Source organism: Rattus norvegicus, chromosome 8, assembly GCF_021556685.1.
Source record: "Rattus norvegicus strain SHRSP/BbbUtx chromosome 8, alternate assembly SHRSP_T2T, whole genome shotgun sequence".
Lineage (NCBI taxonomy): Eukaryota > Metazoa > Chordata > Mammalia > Rodentia > Muridae > Rattus > Rattus norvegicus.
Genome location: NC_141541.1, coordinates 31,564,653 through 31,586,053, shown reverse-complemented (window position 1 = coordinate 31,586,053; position 21,401 = coordinate 31,564,653). Strand labels below are relative to the sequence as shown.

Sequence of the window (21,401 nt, the reverse complement as noted above, 5' to 3'; positions counted from 1 at the left end):
TGAGGATCTAATATTGGTGGTGTCACAGAGGCCAGAGACCTCAAACCAGACCAATGGCTCATTGCAATGAACATTTGCAAGTGAAGCTGTGTGGACAGGGAGGTATATTGTGGGACCCACACTGTAACATGCGACAGCTTCCACGACAGGATGCTTTCTATGATTTGTCTTGTTTTGTTTGCTTATTTGTTTGCTTTTATTTGGGGGAGGTTGTAAGGGTAGAGGGCAGATGTGAGGGGGTGGGGAGGTGGGTGGAACTGGGGTGCATTGTGTAAAACTCACAAAGAATCAGTAAAAAGTTTTTAAAACCAGAAAAATAAATAATAAAAAAGTAGAGCAAATGGAATTTGTCATAGCGCATTGCTCTATGTGCTCACTGAGAATAAAAGTCAAGCCAGGTCCAAATAAGAATTACGGCTATTTGTATTAACCAGGATTAGGATCTAGGAAAAACACAGTTTAAAACCACCTTGCAAGCATGCTTTCTTTTTTCTTTTATGATGATGGACATATTTAAAGCTTGCAATCACAAAGGGTAAGACAGTTGTGTAATTCGTGGGTCAGAACTTATGAGCGATTTGAGTTAAATTATTTTTCTTAAGAAAGGGGTAAGTGTTATCACAAGGTGTCAGTGATTGAAGCAAAGCAGGGAGGCCTCACAAATGGTTCAAGGAAGCTAGCAAAATTGCAGTTTGCCCCGTCCAGAAAGTGTTCAGGCATATCCGTTCAGAGTGTTGATACGTCCATTTCACCTCATTTCACCTTGGGTCTTTTCATTTATTCGTTTGCTTCTGGTTTTGTTTCTGTTTTTGTTTTGAGATGGTATCCTAGTCACCAAGGCTGGCTTTGAACTTCGATCCTTTTGCCTCTACCTCTCAAGTACTGGTATCAGAAGAGTATACCACCGTACTCTGCATTTTCAATGATCTCAAACCAGGGTTACAACTTCTTTTTCTTCTTACCTTGGTATACACATAGAATGCTCTACAAGTGACAAAAGTGCATTATATGACTGGAAACAAATCAGTGGTTGCCCAATCTTGGGAAGGGGGTGAGACACCGTCTAATTATAAAACTGCACCCTGAGGAGTGCTTGTCACAGTGTGTGCTCTGTACCTTCGTTTTGTTAATGTCAAGTTTTCTGGCTGCAATATTCCCCTCTGGTTTTGCAAGATGTTAATTATCACTTGGGGAAACACTAGGTAATAGGTATGAGAAGTTCTGTGATTTGTATCTCATAACAGGCATTTAGAAATGGCTTTGGGTAATGTTCTTTTTAAAAATTAATTCTCTCCTTGGGTTCTCAGGTGATTAAAATCAAGATAAAGCCTAAGACCTCTGTGCTATTTGTTGACCTTTGCTTTGGGTTAAATCCTTGGTTGATCCCGAACAGGTACTTTGAACACTCATGGAGTATCGATCTGTCTAAACTATTCCACATGACTCCTGTGTGTGTGTGTGTGTGTGTGTGTGTGTGTGTGTGTGTGTACATACGTGTCCAGCACACACTGGACAGCACACACTGGACAGCACACACTGGACAGCACACACTGGACAGCACACACAGGGGAGCACACACAGGACAGCACACACTGGACAGCACACACTAGACAGTACACACTGGACAGCACACTGGACAGCATCATAGGAGTGATGACCCATGCCTTTAATCCCAGCACACTGGAGGCAGAGGAAGAACTCTGTGTACAAAGTGAGCGCTGGATCAGTCTGGGCCACACGTTGAGACCCAGTGTCTCTGTCTCTGCCTGTCTTTGTGTCTCTACACTCCCCAACCCCATCCCCGTTCTCCCCTGACTCAGTGGGTAAGAATGCTTGTCATCAAAAGTGACAAGCTGAGTTTAAACTCCGGGATCCATAGGGTGGAAAAAGATCATTGACTCTTGAAGCTATGCTTAGACGTCCATGCATGCTCTCTCTCACACACATGCACACTAAATAAATAAGTAGTGAATATGTGTGTGTGTGTGTGTGTGTGTGTGTGTGTGTGTGTGTGTGTAAATTAAAGTTTTATGCTGGAGATGTTGACAGCAGGAACTACGACTCAGTGTTGTTAGCACCTTAACTTGATGCTCCCTGTAGAAAAGAATTTCAGGATAAGGAAAAGAAAAGCAAACTTAGTGAGTTTATTAATTAAACAGAAAGACAAGATGCACCGTGAGGCAGGTGTAGGCATTAGGAGCAACGCATCTACATGCTTCAGCACTCGAGGGATGAGAAGCTATTTAATCTGAATCTGAATTTAGATATTAGGGACAGTATATTCTTTGCTTAGCCACAGAATTCTGTCTTTTAAGATAGAATTTTCTTTTTTTACAGGCTTGCTAATGCTAGTGGGGATAAGACATTAAAAAAAAAAGATTCTTACTGACCTGCTCAAGATTATAGTGCCAAACCAAGGTAGGGTGAGAAATCTATTCACCAGAACAGAACAAATATAGTTTTGAGACAAGGTCCTCTATGTAGCCCTGGCTGTCCTGGAACTCACTATGTAGACTTGGTTGGCTTTGAACTCACAGAGATACTCCTGCCTTTGTCTCCTAAGTACTGGGTTTAATCCTATGTGCCTGCAAGTCTGGCATTTTTGTCGTGGTTGTGTTTTGTTTTTCTTTTCCTGTATGCATATGAGTGTTTTGCTGGACTGCACTTCTGTGCACTACTTTTGTGCCTGGTGCTCACAGAGGCCAGGATATGGTGTCACTCCCCTGGAACTGGAGTTCTAGATGGTTATGAGCTGCCATGTGGATGCTGAGTGTTGAACCGCAGTCCTCTAGAAGAGCAGCCAGAACTCTTAGTTGCTACCCATCTCTCTAGTCACTGGAAAATATTGAGTAAAGAAAGTTTTAAGGAAAATATGCTGCTAGCAGAGATGGGTGGCATGGTCAGGTTCTCTCAACCGCTCACCCAGACTCCAGGAAAGGACGTTGCTTATTCTTTTTCTTTTTTTAAACAAAGAGAAAAAACAAAATTTACTAGGAAAATCATTTCAGATATTTAAAGGCAGATTTATTACAAGCAACTCTAAACCTATAAACTTAATAATTTAAGATAAAATCAACATTCCTTCTCTTCAAATTTCAAATTGGTAGTAAAGAGATGGTTCAACGTTTAGTGACTAGACTAACAACCAAAATTAAAGTTTGAAATTGATTTATACTTCATTCATATGGGAATTACAAGCCTCTATGTGTGTTCTGGGAACTGAATCCAGGTCTTCTGCAAGAGTAGCAAGTGGTCTTAACATTCAGAACCACCTTCTCCAGCCCCTGGACATCATTTTTTTTTTAATTTTCTTAGGTTTGCTTTTTAAAATTTTTTTTATTTTTAATTTTTTCCATCTTTATTAACTTGAGTATTTCTTATTTACATTTCAATTGTTATTTCCCTTCCTGGTTTCAGGGCCAACATCCCCCTAACCCCTCTCGCTCCCCTTCTGTATGGGTGTTCTCCTCCTCATCCTCCCCCTATTACCACCCTCCCCCCAACAATCACGTTCACTGGGGTTCAGTCTTGGCAGAACCAAGGGCTTCCCCTTCCACTGGTGCTCTTACTAGGCTATTCATTGCTACCTATGAGGTTGGAGCCTACGGTCAGTCCATGTATAGTCTTTGGGTAGTGGCTTAGTCCCTGGAAGCTCTGGTTGCTTGGCATTGTTGTTCATATGGGGTCTCAAGCCCCTTCAAGCTCTGTCAGTCCTTTCTGAGATTCCTTTGACGGGGGTCCCGTTCTCAGTTCAGTGGTTTGCTGCTGGAATTCGCCTATGTATTTGCTGTATTCTGCCTGTGTCTCTCAGGAGAGATCTACATCTGGTTCCTGTCAGCCTGCACTTCTTTGCTTCATCCATCTTACCTAATTGGGTGGCTGTATGTGTATGGGCCACATGTGGGACAGGCTCTGAATGGGTGTTCCTTCTGCCTCTGTTCTAAACTTTGCCTCCCTATTCCCTGCCAAGGGTATTCTTGTTCCCCTTTTAAAGAAGGAGTGAAGCATTCACATTTTGATCATCCGTCTTGAGTTTCATGTGTTCTGGGCATCTAGGGTAATTCAAGCATTTGGGCTAATAGCCACTTATCAATGAGTGCATACCATGTGTGTTTTTCTGTGATTGGGTTACCTCACTCAGGATGATATTTTCCAGTTCCATCCATTTGCCTATGAATTTCATAAAGTCATTGTTTTTGATAGCTGAGTAATATTCCATTGTGTAGATGTACCACATTTTTTGTATCCATTCCTCTGTTGAAGGGCATCTGGATTTTTTCCAGCTTCTGGCTATTATAAATAAGGCTGCTATGAACATAGTGGAGCATGTGTCTTTGTTATATGTTGGGGCATCTTTTAGGTATATGCCCAAGAGAGATATAGCTGGGTCCTCAGGTAGTTCAATGTCCAATTTTCTGAGGAACCTCCAGACTGATTTCCAGAATAGTTGTAACAGTCAACAATCCCACCAACAATGGAGACGTGTTCCTCTTTCTCCACATCCTCGCCAGCATTTGCTATCACCTAAGTTTTTGATCTTAGCCATTCTCACTGGTGTGAGGTGAAATCTCAGGGTTGTTTTGATTTGCATTTCCCTTATGACTAAAGATATTGAACATTTCTTTAGGTGTTTCTCAGCCTTTCGGCATTCTTCAGCTGTGAATTCTTTGTTTAGCTCTGAACCCCATTTTTTTAAATTAACTTGAGTATTTCTTATATACATTTCGAGTGTTATTCCCTTTCCCGGTTTCCAGGCAAAAATCCCCCTCCCCCCTCCCCCCTCCCCTTCCTTATGGGTATTCCCCTCCCAACTCTCCCCCCATTGCCGCCCTCCCCCCAACAGTCTAGTTCACTGGGGGTTCAGTCTTAGCAGGACCTGAACCCCATTTTTTAATAGGGTTATTTGTCTCCCTGCAGCCTAACTTCTTGAGTTTTTTGTATATTTTGGATATAAGCCCTCTATCAGTTGTAGGATTGATAAAGATCTTTTTCCAATCTGTTGGTTGTCGTTTTGTCCTAACAACAGTGTCCTTTGCCTTACAGAAGCTTTGTAGTTTTATGAGATCCCATTTGTCGATTCTTGATCTTAGAACATAAGTCATTGGTGTTTTGTTCAGGAAATTTTCTCCAGTGCCCATGTGTTCGAGATGCTTCCCCACTTTTTCTTCTATTAGTCTGAGTGTATCTGGTTTGATGTGGAGGTCCTTGATCCACTTGGACTTAAGAATTGTACAGGGCAATAAGCATGGATCGATCTGCATTCTTCTACATGCTGACCTCCAGTTGAACCAGCACCATTTGCTGAAAATGCTATCTTTTTTCCATTGAATGCTCCTTTGTCAAAAATCAAGTGACCATAGGTGTGTGGGTTCATTTCTGGGTCTTCAATTCTATTCCACTGGTCTATCTGACTGTCTCTGTACCAATACCATGCAGTTTTTATCACTATTGCTCTGTTATACTGCTTGAATTCAGGGATAGTGATTCCCCCTGAAGTCCTTTTATTGTTGAGGATAGTTTTAGCTATCCTGGGTTTTTTTTATTCCAGATGAATTTGCAAATTGTTCTGTCTAACTCTCTGAAGAATTGGATTGGTATTTTGATGGGGATTGCATTGAATTTGTAGATCACTTTTGGTAAAATGGCCATTTTTACTATATTAAAATGCCAATCCATGAGCGTGGGAGATCTTTCCATCTTCTGAGGTCTTCTTCAGTTCCTTTCTTCAGAGGCTTGAAGTTCTTATCCTACAGACCTTTCACTTGCTTGGTTAAAGTCACACCAATGTATTTTATATTATTTGGGACTATTATGAAGGGTGTCATTTCCCTAATTTCTTTCTCGGCTTGTTTCTCTTTTGTGTAGAGGAAGCCTACTGATTGATTTGAGTTAATTTTTTTTTTCGGGGCTGGGGATCGAACCCATGACCTTGCGCTTCCTAGGCAAGCGCTCTACCACTGAGCCAAATCCCCAACCTCTATTTGAGGTAATTTTATACCCAGCCACTTTGCCGAAGTTGTTTATCAGCTTTAGTAGTTCTCTGGTGGAACTTTTGGGATCACTTAAATATACTATCATATCATCTGCAAAGAGTGATATTTTGACTTCTTTTCCCATCTGTATCCCTTTGATCTTTTTTTGTTGTCTGATTGCTCTGGCTAGAACTTCAAGAACTATACTGAATAAGTAGGGAGAGAGTGGGCAGCCTTGTCTAGTCCCTAATTTTAGTGGGATTGCTTCAAATTTCTCTCCATTTAGTTTGATGTTAGCTACTGGCTTTTACTATGTTTAGGTATGAGCCTTGAATTCCTATTCTTTCCAGGACTTTTATCATGAAGGGGTGTTGAATTTTGTCAAATGCTTTCTTTTTTTTTTTTTTTTTTTTATTAACTTGAGTATTTCTTATATACATTTCGAGTGTTATTCCCTTTCCCGGTTTCCGGGCAAACATCCCCCTCCCACCTCCCCTTCCTTATGGGTGTTCCCCTCCCAACCCTCCCCCCATTGCCGCCCTCCCCCCATAGACTAGTTCACTGTGGGTTCAGTCTTAGCAGGACCCAGGGCTTCCCCTTCCACTGGTGCTCTTACTAGGATATTCATTGCTACCTATGGGGTCAGAGTCCAGGGTCAGTCCATGTATAGTCTTTAGGTAGTGGCTTAGTCCCTGGAAGCTCTGGTTGCTTGGCATTGTTGTACTTTTGGGGTCTCGAGCCCCTTCAAGCTCTTCCAGTTCTTTCTCTGATTCCTTCAATAGGGGACCTATTCTCAGTTCAGTGGTTTGCTGCTGGCATTCGCCTCTATATTTGCTGTATTCTGGCTGTGTCTCTCAGGAGCGATCTAGATCCGGCTCCTGTCGGTCTGCACTTCTTTGCTTCATCCATCTTGTCTAATTGGGTGGCTGTATATGTATGGGCCACATGTGGGGCAGGCTCTGAATGGATGTTCCTTCAGTCTCTGTTTTAATCTTTGCCTCTCCCTTCCCTGCCAAGGGTATTCTTTTTCCTCATTTAAAGAAGGAGTGAAGCATTCACATTTTGATCATCAGTCTTGAGTTTCGTTTGTTCTAGGGATCTAGGGTAATTCAAGCATTTGGGCTAATAGCCACTTATCAATGAGTGCATACCATGTATGTCTTTCTGTGATTGGGTTAGCTCACTCAGGATGATATTTTCCAGTTCCAACCATTTGCCTACGAATTTCATAAACTCGTTGTTTTTGATAGCTGAGTAATATTCCATTGTGTAGATGTACCACATTTTCTGTATCCATTCCTCTGTTGAAGGGCATCTGGGTTCTTTCCAGCTTCTGGCTATTATAAATAAGGCTGCGATGAACATAGTGGAGCACGTGTCTCTTTTATATGTTGAGGCATCTTTTGGGTATATGCCCAAGAGAGGTATAGCTGGATCCTCAGGCAGTTCAATGTCCAATTTTCTGAGGAACCTCCAGACTGATTTCCAGAATGGTTTTACCAGTCTGCAATCCCACCAACAATGGAGGAGTGTTCCTCTTTCTCCACATCCTCGCCAGCATCTGCTGTCACCTGAGTTTTTGATCTTAGCCAATCGCACTGGTGTGAGGTGAAATCTCAGGGTTGTTTTGATTTGCATTTCCCTTATGACTAAAGATGTTGAACATTTCTTTAGGTGTTTCTCAGCCATTCGGCATTCCTCAGCTGTGAATTCTTTGTTTAGCTCTGAACCCCATTTTTTAATAGGGTTATTTGTTTCCCTGCGGTCTAACTTCTTGAGTTCTTTGTATATTTTGGAAATAAGGCCTCTATCTGTTGTAGGATTGGTAAAGATCTTTTCCCAATCTGTTGGTTGCCGTTTTGTCCTAACCACAGTGTCCTTTGCCTTACAGAAGCTTTGCAGTTTTATGAGATCCCATTTGTCGATTCTTGATCTTAGAGCATAAGCCATTGGTGTTTTGTTCAGGAAATTTTTTCCAGTGCCCATGTGTTCCAGATGCTTCCCTAGTTTTTCTTCTATTAGTTTGAGTGTGTCTGGTTTGATGTGGAGGTCCTTGATCCACTTGGACTTAAGCTTTGTACAGGGTGATAAGGATGGATCGATCTGCATTCTTCTACATGTTGCCCTCCAGTTGAACCAGCACCATTTGCTGAAAATATTATCTTTTTTCCATTGGATAGTTTTGGCTCCTTTGTCAAAAATCAAGTGACCATAGGTGTGTGGGTTCATTTCTGGGTCTTCAATTCTATTCCATTGGTCTATCTGTCTGTCTCTGTACCAATACCATGCAGTTTTTATCACTATTGCTCTGTAATACTGCTTGAGTTCAGGGATAGTGACTCCCCCTGAAGTCCTTTTATTGTTGAGGATAGCTTTAGCTATCCTGGGTTTTTTGTTATTCCAGATGAATTTGCAAATTGTTCTGTCTAACTCTTTGAAGAATTGGATTGGTATTTTGATGGGGATTGCATTGAATCTGTAGATTGCTTTTGGTAAAATGGCCATTTTTACCATATTAATCCTGCCAATCCATGAGCATGGGAGATCTTTCCATCTTCTGAGGTCTTCTTCAATTTCTTTCCTCAGTGTCTTGAAGTTCTTATTGTACAGATCTTTTACTTGCTTGGTTAGAGTCACACCGAGGTACTTTATATTATTTGGGTCTATTATGAAGGGTGTCGTTTCCCTAATTTCTTTCTCGGCTTGTTTCTCTTTTGTATAGAGGAAGGCAACTGATTTATTTGAGTTAATTTTATACCCAGCCACTTTGCTGAAGTTGTTTATCAGCTTTAGTAGTTCTCTGGTGGAGCTTTTGGGATCACTTAAATATACTATCATGTCATCTGCAAATAGTGATATTTTGACCTCTTCTTTTCCAATCTGTATCCCTTTGATCTCCTTTTGTTGTCTGATTGCTCTGGCTAGAACTTCAAGAACTATATTGAATAAGTAGGGAGAGAGTGGGCAGCCTTGTCTAGTCCCTGATTTTAGTGGGATTGCTTCAAGTTTCTCTCCATTTAGTTTAATGTTAGCAACTGGTTTGCTGTATATGGCTTTTACTATGTTTAGGTATGGGCCTTGAATTCCTATTCTTTCCAGGACTTTTATCATGAAGGGGTGTTGAATTTTGTCAAATGCTTTCTCAGCATCTAATGAAATGATCATGTGGTTCTGTTCTTTCAGTTTGTTTATATAATGGATCACGTTGATGGTTTTCCGTATATTAAACCATCCCTGCATGCCTGGGATGAAGCCTACTTGATCATGGTGGATGATTGTTTTGATGTGCTCTTGAATTCGGTTTGCCAGAATTTTATTGAGTATTTTTGCGTCGATATTCATAAGGGAAATTGGTCTGAAGTTCTCTTTCTTTGTTGTGTCTTTGTGTGGTTTAGGTATAAGAGTAATTGTGGCTTCGTAGAAGGAATTCAGTAGGGCTCCATCTGTTTCAATTTTGTGGAATAGTTTGGATAATATTGGTATGAGGTCTTCTATGAAGGTTTGATAGAATTCTGCACTAAACCCGTCTGGACCTGGGCTCTTTTTGGTTGGGAGACCTTTAATGACTGCTTCTATTTCCTTAGGAGTTATGGGGTTGTTTAACTGGTTTATCTGTTCCTGATTTAACTTCGATACCTGGTATCTGTCTAGGAAATTGTCCATTTCCTGAAGATTTTCAAATTTTGTTGAATATAGGTTTTTATAGTAAGATCTGATGATTTTTTGAATTTCCTCTGAATCTGTAGTTATGTCTCCCTTTTCATTTCTGATTTTGTTAATTTGGACGCACTCTCTGTGTCCTCTCGTTAGTCTGGCTAAGGGTTTATCTATCTTGTTGATTTTCTCAAAGAACCAACTTTTGGTTCTGTTGATTCTTTCTATGGTCCTTTTTGTTTCTACTTGGTTGATTTCAGCTCTGAGTTTGATTATTTCCTGCCTTCTACTCCTCCTGGGTGTATTTGCTTCTTTTTGTTCTAGAGCTTTTAGGTGTGCTGTCAAGCTGCTGACATATGCTCTTTCCTGTTTCTTTCTGCAGGCACTCAGCGCTATGAGTTTTCCTCTTAGCACAGCTTTCATTGTGTCCCATAAGTTTGAGTATGTTGTATCTTCATTTTCATTAAATTCTAAAAAGTTTTTAATTTCTTTCTTTATTTCTTCCTTGACCAGGTTATCGTTGAGTAGAGCATTGTTCAATTTCCACGTATATGTGGGCATTCTTCCCTTATTGTTATTGAAGACCAGTTTTAGGCCGTGGTGGTCCGATAGCACGCATGGGATTATTTCTATCTTTCTGTACCTGTTGAGGCCCGTTTTTTGACCAATTATATGGTCAATTTTGGAGAAAGTACCATGAGGAGCTGAGAAGAAGGTATATCCTTTTGCTTTAGGATAGAATGTTCTATAAATATCCGTTAAGTCCATTTGGCTCATGACTTCTCTTAGTCTGTCTACATCACTGTTTAATTTCTGTTTCCATGATCTGTCCATTGATGAGAGTGGGTGTTGAAATCTCCCACTATTATTGTGTGAGGTGCAATGTGTGTTTTGAGCTTTAGTAAGGTTTCTTTTACGTATGTAGGTGCCCTTGTATTTGGGGCATAGATATTTAGGATTGAGAGTTCATCTTGGTTGATTTTTCCTTTGATGAATATGAAGTGTCCTTCCTTATCTTTTTTGATGACTTTTAGTTGGAAATTAATTTTATTTGATATTAGAATGGCTACTCCAGCTTGCTTCTTCAGACCATTCGCTTGGAAAGTTGTTTTCCAGCCTTTCATTCTGAGGTAATGTCTGTCCTTGTCTCTGAGGTGTGTTTCCTGTAGGCAGCAGAATGCAGGGTCCTCATTGTGTATCCAGTTTGTTAATCTATGTCTTTTTATTGGGGAGTTGAGACCATTGATGTTGAGGGATATGAAGGAATAGTTATTATTGCTTCCTGTTATATTCATATTTGGATGTGAGATTAGGTTTGTGTGTTTTTCTGCTCTTTGTTTTGTTGCCAAGATTATTAGTTTCTTGCTTTTTCTAGGGTGTAGCTTGTCTCCTTATGTTGGGCTTTAGCATTTATTATCCTTTTTAGCGCTGGATTTGTAGAAAGATATTGTGTAAATTTGGTTTTGTCATGGAATATCTTGGTTTCTCCATCTATGTTAATTGAGAGTTTTGCTGGGTACAGTAAACTGGGCTGGCATTTGTGGTCTCTTAGGGTCCGTATGACATCTGTCCAGGATCTTCTGACTTTCATAATCTGGTGAGAAGTCATGTGTGATTCTGATAGGTGTGCCTTTATATATTACTTGACCTTTTTCCCTTACTGCTTTTAATATTCTTTCTTTGTTTTGTGCATTTGGTGTTTTGACTATTATGTGATGGGAGGAGTTTCTTTTCTAGTCCAATCTATTTGGAATTCTGCAGGTTTTTTGTATGTTTATGGGCATCTCTTTCTTTAGGTTAGGGAAGTTTTCTTCTATGATTTTGTTGAAGATATTTACTGGTCCTTTTGAGCTGGGAGTCTTCACTCTCTCCTATACCTATTATCCTTAGGTTTGATCTTCTCATTGAGTCCTGGATTTCCTGTTTGTTTTGTACCAGTAGCTTTTTCCATTTTACATTATCTTTGACTGTTGTGTCAATGATTTCTATAGAATCTTCTGCTCCTGAGATTCTCTCTTCTATCTCTTGTATTCTGATGCTTGTATCTACAGCTCTTTGTCTCTTCCTTTGGTTTTCTATATCCATGGTTGTTTCTCTTTGTGCTTTCTTTATTGCTTCTATTTCCATTTTTAATTCCTTCACCTGTTTGATTGTGTTTTCCTGGAATTCTTTCAGGGATATTTGTGATTCTTCTCTATAGGCTTCTACTTGTTTATTTATGTTTTCCTGTGTTTCTCTAAGGGAGTTCTTCATGTCTTTCTTGAAGTCCTCCAGAATCATGATCAAATGTGATTTTAAATCTAGATCTTGCTTTTCTGGTGTGTTTGGATATTCAGTGTTTGCTTTGGTGGGAGAATTGGGCTCCAATGATGCCATGCAATCTTGGTTTCTGTTGCTTGGTTCCTGCTCTTGCCTCTTGCCATCAGGTTGTCTCTGGTGTTACCTTGTTCTGCTATTTCTGACAATGACTAGACGGTCCTATAGGCATGTGTGTCAGGAGTGCTGCAGACCTGTTTTCCTGTTTTCTTTCAGCCAGTTATGGGAACAGAGTGTTCTGCTTTTGGGCGTGTAGTCTTTCCTGTCTACTGGTCTTCAGCTGTTCCTGTGGGTCTGCGTCCTGAGTCCACCAGGCAGTTTGCTTGGCGCAGAAACGTTGGTCTTACCTGTAGTCCTGAGGCTGAAGTTGCTCGTGGGGGGCTGCTTTTGAGCTCTCCCTGAGGGCGGCAACCAGGAGGGCCTGTGCTGCCTTTTCCCTGAACCCCCGTGCACAGGGGTCCCAGATGGTGTTAGGTGTTTTCATCTGGAGTCAGAAATGTGGGCAGAGTGTAGTCTCTTCTGGCTTTCCATGCGTGTCTGCCCCTCTGAAGGTTTAGTTCTCAGTCCCACGCGATTTGGGTGCAGAGAACTGTTGACCTGGTCCCTTCAGGTCCGGGTGGTGTCTGGATCAAGGGGACCTGCCGCTGGAGTGCCCCTATTTTCTGGTTCCCAGAGACCCTATAAAGTTTCCTCTTGGGCCAGGGATGTGGGCAGGGGTGGGCAGTGTTGGTGGTCTCTCCTGCCTGTAGTCTCAGGAGTACCCACCTGTCTGGGCAGTGAGCTCTCTCTCCCACAGGGTTCGGGAGCAGTGAGCTGTGGGCCGGAATCAGGGAGATTGAGCCTCCAGCTAAAAACCGGAAGTGTCCGGTCCCAGAGGAATTTTGCCTCTGTGTGTCCTGAGTCCACGAGGCAGTTTGCTTGGAGCAGAAAAGTTGGTCTTAACCTGTGATCCCTCGGCTCAAGTTGCTCATGGGGGGCTGCTTTTGAGCTCTCTGTGAGGGCGGTAACCAGGAGGGCCTGTGCCACTTTTTTCTGAGGTTGCTTATTCTTAACTTTTATGCAAGTGCCATGTGTGATTCTATGAGTAGGTATCTCAGTGTCTTGTTAAATAATAGCCTTTAGAGTACCGAATGCCTTTCTCGGGGCCAGCTTCTTAGAATTAAGGACTGTCATAGGTCATTAGACATTAGGCTCTGACTGTTCGTATAAGATGTCACAAGGCACTGGAGTTAGGCTCCAAGCATTTAGAATCTGATTGTTAAAGCACTGGGGTGCCTGCCTTCATCTTTGGCCTTATGACTACACTGATGTTTAGCTCGCATTGAGACTAGATAGCCATTTTGCTATCTTGAACTATCTTGTTTGTGATGCTTCTCAGAAAGGACTGTATGTATATTTCCTTTGTAGGTGAGGTTACTAATTCTCGAAAATCTCTCTCACACACACACACACAAAATCAGATTTCCTCCCCCCTGCTCCTTTGTCTTTTGGATAGAGTTCCACGTACCACTCAATGCCTAGTTTTTGTGTGCTGAGCGTCGCAGCTGGGGCATTGTGAATGTAAGCGAGTGCTCTACCCTTGAGCCCCAGCCTTAACATGGAGATATTTATAGTAAATGATACACACAAGTGAACCGAAGAAAAAAGTATTCAGGATTAAATGGCAGTATCCACATACCAATATTTATGTGAACAGTTGGGAGACTATTAGCCAGATCGGAGACTGAGATTTTGATCCATAGTCGAATCCCGTTCTCCACACGGAGGCAGCACCTAATTCCTTTCCACCCTTTAATGGAACAGTTTAATTTTTGCCAGTACCAGTCCTGACTACTAAGTTATATTTGGCGGAAATGTTCTGTTTTGTTTGTTTACCTTTGTTTGGGATGGGCTTTTGCAGTGTTTCCCAGGGACTTCCCTCGTTCTGGGCTAGAGAGCTGTGCTGAGCGGTGCCCTTCTCCCGAGACTCGAGACTCGGGTGTAACTGCTGCTTTGAGAAACTGACTATTTGCATGGTTGCTTGCACCTCTTTTCCTGGATCGCAATCCCAACCAGGGCAAATATTATCTTTCATCCTTACTAGGTTACTTTCATTCTCGGTCACTCGGCCAGCACGGATACAAAGGGTGCCTGTGTGCTACTGTTGGTTGTGTAATGCTATGTCTTTTTTCCTTCTCACTCTCGCTCCCGCTTCGGTCCCGGCAGGTTATTTAGCACGATAGCACCAGTCGCTGTGGAAAGTGCAGCCCATTTTCCATCCCTTTAAAGAACACACTATCTTAATTGACCTGCTCCCTCCCCCATTCCTGTTCTCCCAGGAACCTAATTCAGGGGCTTCTCCCTCACTGTGATTAAACTGCCTTTAAAGTGTCCAGGTAGCTAAATTCAATGCTCCAGTCTTAGCTGACTCACGGATAAGAAAGTACTTAATATCTAGCTACCTCCATACCCCCACCAACCCACTCTGGCAAGCAGGAATGGACTCCAGAACCCAGTGCGCGCTAGTCTCTAGCTATGCTCTCTACCACGGAGCAAATGTTAAATGTTTTCCTTCATTTCCTTCCTAATCCTTTCCTGATTATCTTCCCTTTTAGGGTCTTGATTCTCAGGGTTCATTGCTGTTTTGGTCTGTCTGTCTGTCTGTCTGTCTCTTGAGTTTTTCTTTGGGGGATTAATTTTATACTTTAATGGTTCTTCCGTCTCAGCCTCACAAGAACATTACCAAGCACACACAGTCCTCGCTTTATCATCATGATCATGATCATCACCATTATTATTAATTTAGTATCCCAGGTCTCAGGCCTGGGAAACTGGGACCCCTCCATCTTCATTTACCCTTAGGAAATCTTTGAATACAGTTTTACATTTATCAATAATACCCTTCCGCTCCTGACTTACACGTTCAAGTCTCAGCCCCGCCCCCATTGCACACAGCTCTTTTTGTAAGTCTCATAGGCCTGTTCACCCTCACATAAAAAAACAAACAAACAAACAAGCAAAACTAAGTTTCTGCAGCCATCCCTATTTAACCACTGACAGTTCAATTTTCTCACTTCTCCCAAAGGAGAAAAGCACCTTGGAGTCATTCTTTAACTTCACAATCACATCTAACCAATTAGTAAGTCTGTGGTGGCTCTACCCCTGTGACATTTATGCTACTCCCACACTGACTTGTCCAACTCCTCATGAAGTCACATCTCATTGCCTGAAAATCTTGTTTCTTTCTAACTTGGCCCCTGGCATTTTAGACTATGTTAATATGCAAATCAGAGCTTGTCATCTTTGCGACCAAATGCTGCAAGGTTGTCCCATCCCAGAGCAAACTTAAAGCCCTTCTTTTGATCCTCCATGTTTTACATGATTTAGCCTCCTCATTAACCTCTCTGATCTGCCTGCCCACAGTTTCCTAAGTTCTCCTCATGCCTCTGTGGCTTTCTCCAAGTCATCACGGTGTCCCTGCCTTGGGCCTTTGCTCCTCTTCCTGTAGCCCTGTCTGAGGTGGCTGTCCTGCATTAGAATGACTCAGGTCTTTGTTTCTCTTTTGAGAGACCTTTCTGGAATTTTGACATCATTCTTCTCTTCCCTTCCCACCTTCCCATCTCTCTCTTCTCCCCACTCTTCCTGTTTTGTATCTCCCTAAAGTGCCTATTACCTGGTAACACAGTATCTATTCTAATGTTGTCCTCTCTGTTACTTTTTTTTTTTTTCTGCACTGGAATGGAAACTCCATAGGCCCAGCGTTTTTGTCAACACCGTGGGGACACTGCATGACACTGGAAGAGTGCTTAGCGGAGCAGGCTCTTCATAAACTTTATTAAGAGCACTGGGAAGCAATGCTATTTTGAAGACAGATGAATGGACACGTGAGCTTGAAACTGTGTCTGGCAAGCACTAGGCTCTCATTATGTAGTTGATCCAGCTACGTATGGAGAAGATATACAGATACATAGAAGATATAAAGAACAGTGGAATAAAATAATCCAAAAACAAAGAAAGTTGGCAATTTAGCATATTAGTAGGTGATAAGTACTCATTTCAAAACGAGGAATGAGACTTTAGAGTAATCTGCTAGTCATTTGTAGATAAATAAATAAAAAAAACAGGACTCATGCACATTGCTAACTTGTATCAAAATACATTCTTTACAAGTCAAAGATTCAAATGAAAAGCTCTAAAAATATTAGAAGATAACAAGCCTTAGGGGACATCTATGGAATTTCCAACATAATAAATTCCTAAACTATAACAGGACCTACAGCCAATATTACTATGTAAATATTAAAAATTGCCAGAAAGCAGCAACAGGTCAATGGAACAGTACAGAAATGACTAACCGGAGGGAGGAGAGAAAGTCAAGGGGGAAATGGGGATACTGAAAATACCTTTTAAAAACTAAACAGAAAACACAAATGGTGACTAATAACTATGTAAATCACTTTGATACAGCTCGCACTTCAGCTTTGAATAGTTATTAAAGTTTCAGCAATATTTTTGGCTCTGTAAATGGTTTCTTTTGTAATAGGTCTTTTTTACTAAATGTATTTGTTTACCGTATATCCTGATCACAGCTTCCCCTCCTTCCTCTCCTCCAAGTCCCTCCCTCTTACCTCGTCTCCCCTCAACCCACCTTCTTTTCTCCTTGGAGAAGGGGAGGCTTCCTGTGGATATTGACCTACCTTGTCAGCAATACTTGTATTATTTCTTTATTTTGCTACTCTTGAGACTCGATCTCACTCCTTACCACAGGCTGTCCTTGAACTCACTAAGTAGCTCAGCATGGTCTCTAACTCACAGGTACCTCCTGCGTCAGCCTCCCAAGGGCTGGGTTATAGACTCGCTTATATAGAACATGGCTCATCACTAATTTTAACTCAGGGGATTTGTAATTCCAACAGTGTCTGTCAATCAGTTTGCCAATGTAAACAGTCATGTGACTTATCACATGTGTCTCGAGGTCTGCAAATATTCAAGTGCAAGAGTGAGGTGAAGCTGTGCATGTGCCTGCCACCCTCAGAGGCTAGCCAGGGCTACACTTCAGAGCTCAGGCAACGGCATACGATAGAACAACAACAAAAAGTGATGTGGGGTTATTGACTATCATAAAATGAGTGTTGTAAAGGAAGCAAAGGAGGGAAAACTGGGCGTTCACAGGATGCTGAAAAAACAGGTTTGGAGGAGAAGCCTGACTGTATCAGGAAAGTGTTGTTTAGGGTTTAGGATCCTGGCTATGGGATGTCTGATGCTAGTGAGGCAGAAAGTCCACGATGAAGTGTAAGAAGGTGCCCGATTTAAAAGGGGTGGAGCTGTCACCTTGAGTAGCATCAGGTAACAGAGGTGAACAATCTGCTGTGAGAGTCAGAGGCAGTACCCTTGTCTGTGTGAACAAAGGTGAGATGACCAGTAAAATCGGAAGTACAGAACATAAGGGTTATGGGGGAAGGCGAGAAGGAAAGAATTGGTGGGGAAAATAATAAGTTAAAATCACAGCTGTAACCTGGTGGTACTGACCTATATCCCTTTAATCCCAGGGCTCAGGAGGCAGGGACAGGAGGATCTCTCTGACTTTGAGGCCAGAGCTAGTTCTAGGACAGCCAGGGCCAAAGAAAGTCTAGCTTGCGATCGCTGTAAAGAAATCAGAGTTGTAAATTAAGAAAATGACAGATTAGGTAAAACTGCTTTAGCTGAGTGGGTTTCCCAAGGAGGTTTTATCCTGTACACTTCAGGAGAAGCACTAGAACAGAGAGAGTGGTCTGAAAAGCAAGCCTAGAAAAGAGAGCTTTTTAAAAAAACTATGCAAGAAGTCTTCAGTTATGGAGGGCGATTTGGGGGACACTCATTAATCATGGTGCTTCACCCAACATCAAACATTCAACTGTTTAGTAGCAAAAATCAAAGAAAAGTCTAGTAAGAACCACAGTTAAGAAGGAGGTTGCCTGGAACTTTCAATCTGACCCTGGAGAGGTCAATCATGAGGGCACTGCCCGTCTCTGTGGGAAGTTAGCCTACGGTCACAGGCTACACTACTGTTTTCTAGGTAAATCTGTAATACAGAGGCGTTTCGCTTTCTTTGGCAACTGGACAAAGTATAAATAATGTTGGCAGAATTTGAAACAGAGCTTCCCCTCCACCCACAAGGTCCTGTGCCCACAGGCCGAAAGAAGGGCGTCAACCACAGGTGTCTGGGCACCTGAGTTCAGCCTGCCCCGGTGGGGACACTAGGCGGCTGCAGACTGCAGCGGTCGGGAAAAGTCCGCAGTGCTGTGGCTGCTGCTGGCTGACAGTGACTAGCTTCGAGAAGAGATCAGCCCAGTAAGACATCAGCATCTCCTCCTTGAGGTCTTTGGAGGGCCTGTGTGCCAAGCACATCTTGTGTGAAGGACAGGAGGCTGGGTGCTGGCTTGTGATTTCTCCCACCGGCAGAGCCACCGTGGCAGTGCATGCTGGACCAGGATGAGGTGATGCTTTAGGGGCCAGGCTCTGGGAACACCACTTGGTGCCAGTGGCCTCTGGAAGAGCCAAGGCTCCCTGCCTAGGTCAGCATGATGAGCTGCCCAGTTGACATCAGATGAGTGTCCTCTGGGCTGCGCTAGGCTCAGCTGTGTGTGGGCCCCTCTGCAGTCCCTGGGTCTCTACTGGCTGCATGCCTGCCTCTGCTGGGGGTTTCCGGTGAAATTGGCTCAGACTGAGGATTCTGCTCCGGGCTCTCCTTCAGAGTCTCTTGAAGTTGTGTGTGTGTGTGTGTGTGTGTGTGTGTGTGTGTGTGTGTGTATCCTCTTCTCCCTGCAAAGCTTGTCAGAGAGTCCTCTATTCTTTCTTACCATACCAAACCGTGCCCTGTGTACTGCCAAAACCTCTTCCCAGTCTTTTTTCTTGTTTGTTTAATTTTTTTTTTAAAAACTTCCTGTGATTTACCCATTCTCAGTTCTGCCTAGATGTAGATTTCTTTACTAATGGTAACGACTTAGCATTTGCTCAAAAATACTTGTGGTGGGGGTGGTGATGGTGGTGGTGATCTGAATTTAGAAGAGTGATTACTACAGGCGGAGTAGACTCTGTGTGTGTGTGTGTGTGTGTGTGTGTGTGTGTGTGTGTTTGTGCGTGCACGTGTGCGAGTGAATATAAGAAGGTTGGATTTGAAACATTATTCTGCTTTGATTTAGTAATAGGTATATAACAAACTCATGCTAATTAAATTATGTTTAAACTTTTTTAAAAGTGGAACATCAAGTATTTTAATTAGAAAACTTTGTGGAGCCCAGGCACTCACTGCTGCTGGTGCTGGAAAGAGCAGCATTCAGACTAAAGAAAAGTTCAATCCACCCTGGACTCACTAGTTCTTGAATGAGTGCCGTAAAGACATCAACAGGCCATAAGGATGATAAGACGTATTCTGGCGATGTATGGGTTGATCACTAACAGTAGTGGACTAATGAAAAACTTAGTTGGAGACAAAGAATTGTTCCCCTCTGTGAAGACATTTCCCCTCTGCTAAAGCAGGATACCACTAGGATCCGTTTCTCAGTAGTGGAACCAGTGTGGAAGCTTCTCAGAGGTTATGCTCTGAGATTAAAGCCATTGTTTGACTGGATCCAGAGCCACACCAAAATGTATATGGTGCCTGAAAATCCAGCAATGTACCAAGCTATTTCTGTGGCGCTATCCCATCTCCATTCAGCAGCAATGGTTTCACCATGATTGCAGCTGGTTCAAAGCCTAGGAACGAATTCTGCCTTCCCAATAGGCACCCTCTCCCTTCCCACCCTTCTCTAGGGGGAGGCCTGTTTCAGCTCTTAGCTATTCCCCCCCTGCCCCTTTTTCTGATCTCTCTCTGTTCTGTTCCATTTAGCATGTGGACCTTCCTGGGGAGACCTGAATGCATCCTGTGTCTGTCTTCAACCTTAGGCGTGATGGCTTTTCTCAGCAATAACCAGTTACCCAGGTTTGTTTTCAGACCAGTGAAGAAGTAAACCTGGGGCCCTCCAAAGGAAAGGCTCAAAACAGTTCCTGTGTGTGCATGCGCACACATGTACAGGATTTGTATGTGTATGTTTGTATGCATGTGCCATGGTGCATGTGTGGAGGTCAGAGAACAATTTCAGATGTTAGCCCTTGACTTCCACCTTGTTTGAGACAGGGTCTCTCTTGTTCACTGCAGCTTCCGTGGATTCTCCTCTCTGCTTCCGGTTTTGCTCTAAGGTGGCCAGGATTAGATACATGCATTATTGCATTTGACGTATTTGTTCTTTACCTGGAGTCTGGGAATCTGCAAGTACTTTACACATCAAGCCATGTCCCTAGCTCCTTTCTCTTCCGTTCCCTTCCTTTCCCTCACTTCCCCTCCCCCTTTCTTCTCTTTTCGTTAGAAACAGGGTGGGCTTTGTATCCCAGGCTGACCTTGAACTCTTCAGTTTTCCTAAGCCTTGCTGCCATCTTGTGCTCTAGAAATCATATGCCTTCTTGTCCTTGCAGGCTTAATCAATCTCACTTGACCCCTTTGTGGCTGCTGACCCGAAGGGTAGGTCTGAAAGTCAAGGACTCACAATTCACACTGGAAGGTTTTCCATTCCGGATCATATCTGGCGCTATAGACTACTTCCGGGTACCTAGACAGAACTGGAGACAAAGTTTGAGGAAGATGCAGGCCTGTGGCTTCAACACTCTTACCACGTGAGTCTTAGCTTCTTCTGGTTCTTCTTTTCAACCGAATCCTACTGAGACTTTATTTGAACAGTCTTTATATTATTATTATTATTATTATTATTATTATTATTAATTATTATTATTAAAGATATTTGTTGGCCAACTTATTAGTCAGGGTTCTCTAAGGGAACAGATATATATATTCACATATGTTTATTTATAGGACTTATTAGAGTGACTTACTGTAGTCTGAGTAGTCCAACAATGGCTGAATTCTGATAGAAAACCCAAGGATCTGGTAATCAGTTAGTTCATGAGACTGGATGTCTCAGCAGCCCGGATGTGGTGATGGAGTTCCAGGGAAGTACGCGAGAGCTACCTGTCTTCAGCGTACATTGGAATCCTGGAAGAAACAGGTTCTAACACAAGCCAAGATAAACTTGCCAGTGAGAGTGAAGGCAAGCAGGCAAAAATCAAAAGCTTCCCTGTTCCATGTCATTTTTTTGTGGGATGCTACCAGAAACTGTGACCCAGATTTCCCAGTGGATCTTTTGCTCCCAAATGATCCAGATTTAGGGCAAGTCTCTGTCTTCAGATCATCCACGTCTGAGGTGGGTCTTCCCACCTCAGATGATCCACTTAAGAAGTCCTGGGGGCTGGAGAGATGGCTCAGTGGTTAAGAGCACCGACTGCTCTTCCAGAGGTCCCGAGTTCAAATCCCAGCAACCACACGGTGGCTCACAACCATCTGTAATGGTATCCGATGCCCTCTTCTGGTGTATCTGAAGACAGCTACAGTGTACTTAAATAAATAAATCT

The 21,401-nt window shown here is 42.5% G+C and overlaps 1 protein-coding gene across 5 annotated transcripts in view; it reads left to right on the top strand.

Moving 5' to 3' along the window:
- The window catches only part of Bin2a (beta-galactosidase-like protein), a 61,784-nt gene that overhangs the window by 5,034 nt on the left and 35,349 nt on the right, over positions 1-21,401 (top strand). Inside the window, exons 1-3 of one of the 5 annotated variants that reach the window (NM_001440092.1) lie at positions 18,141-18,251; positions 19,789-19,881; positions 20,412-20,609. In NM_001440092.1, coding sequence (NP_001427021.1) covers positions 19,790-19,881; positions 20,412-20,609 — 290 coding nt within the window. In that variant the 5' untranslated portion in view covers positions 18,141-18,251; position 19,789. The other 4 variants (NM_001009524.2, XR_015626890.1, XM_087563259.1 and 1 more) reach the window with 4 other exon arrangements.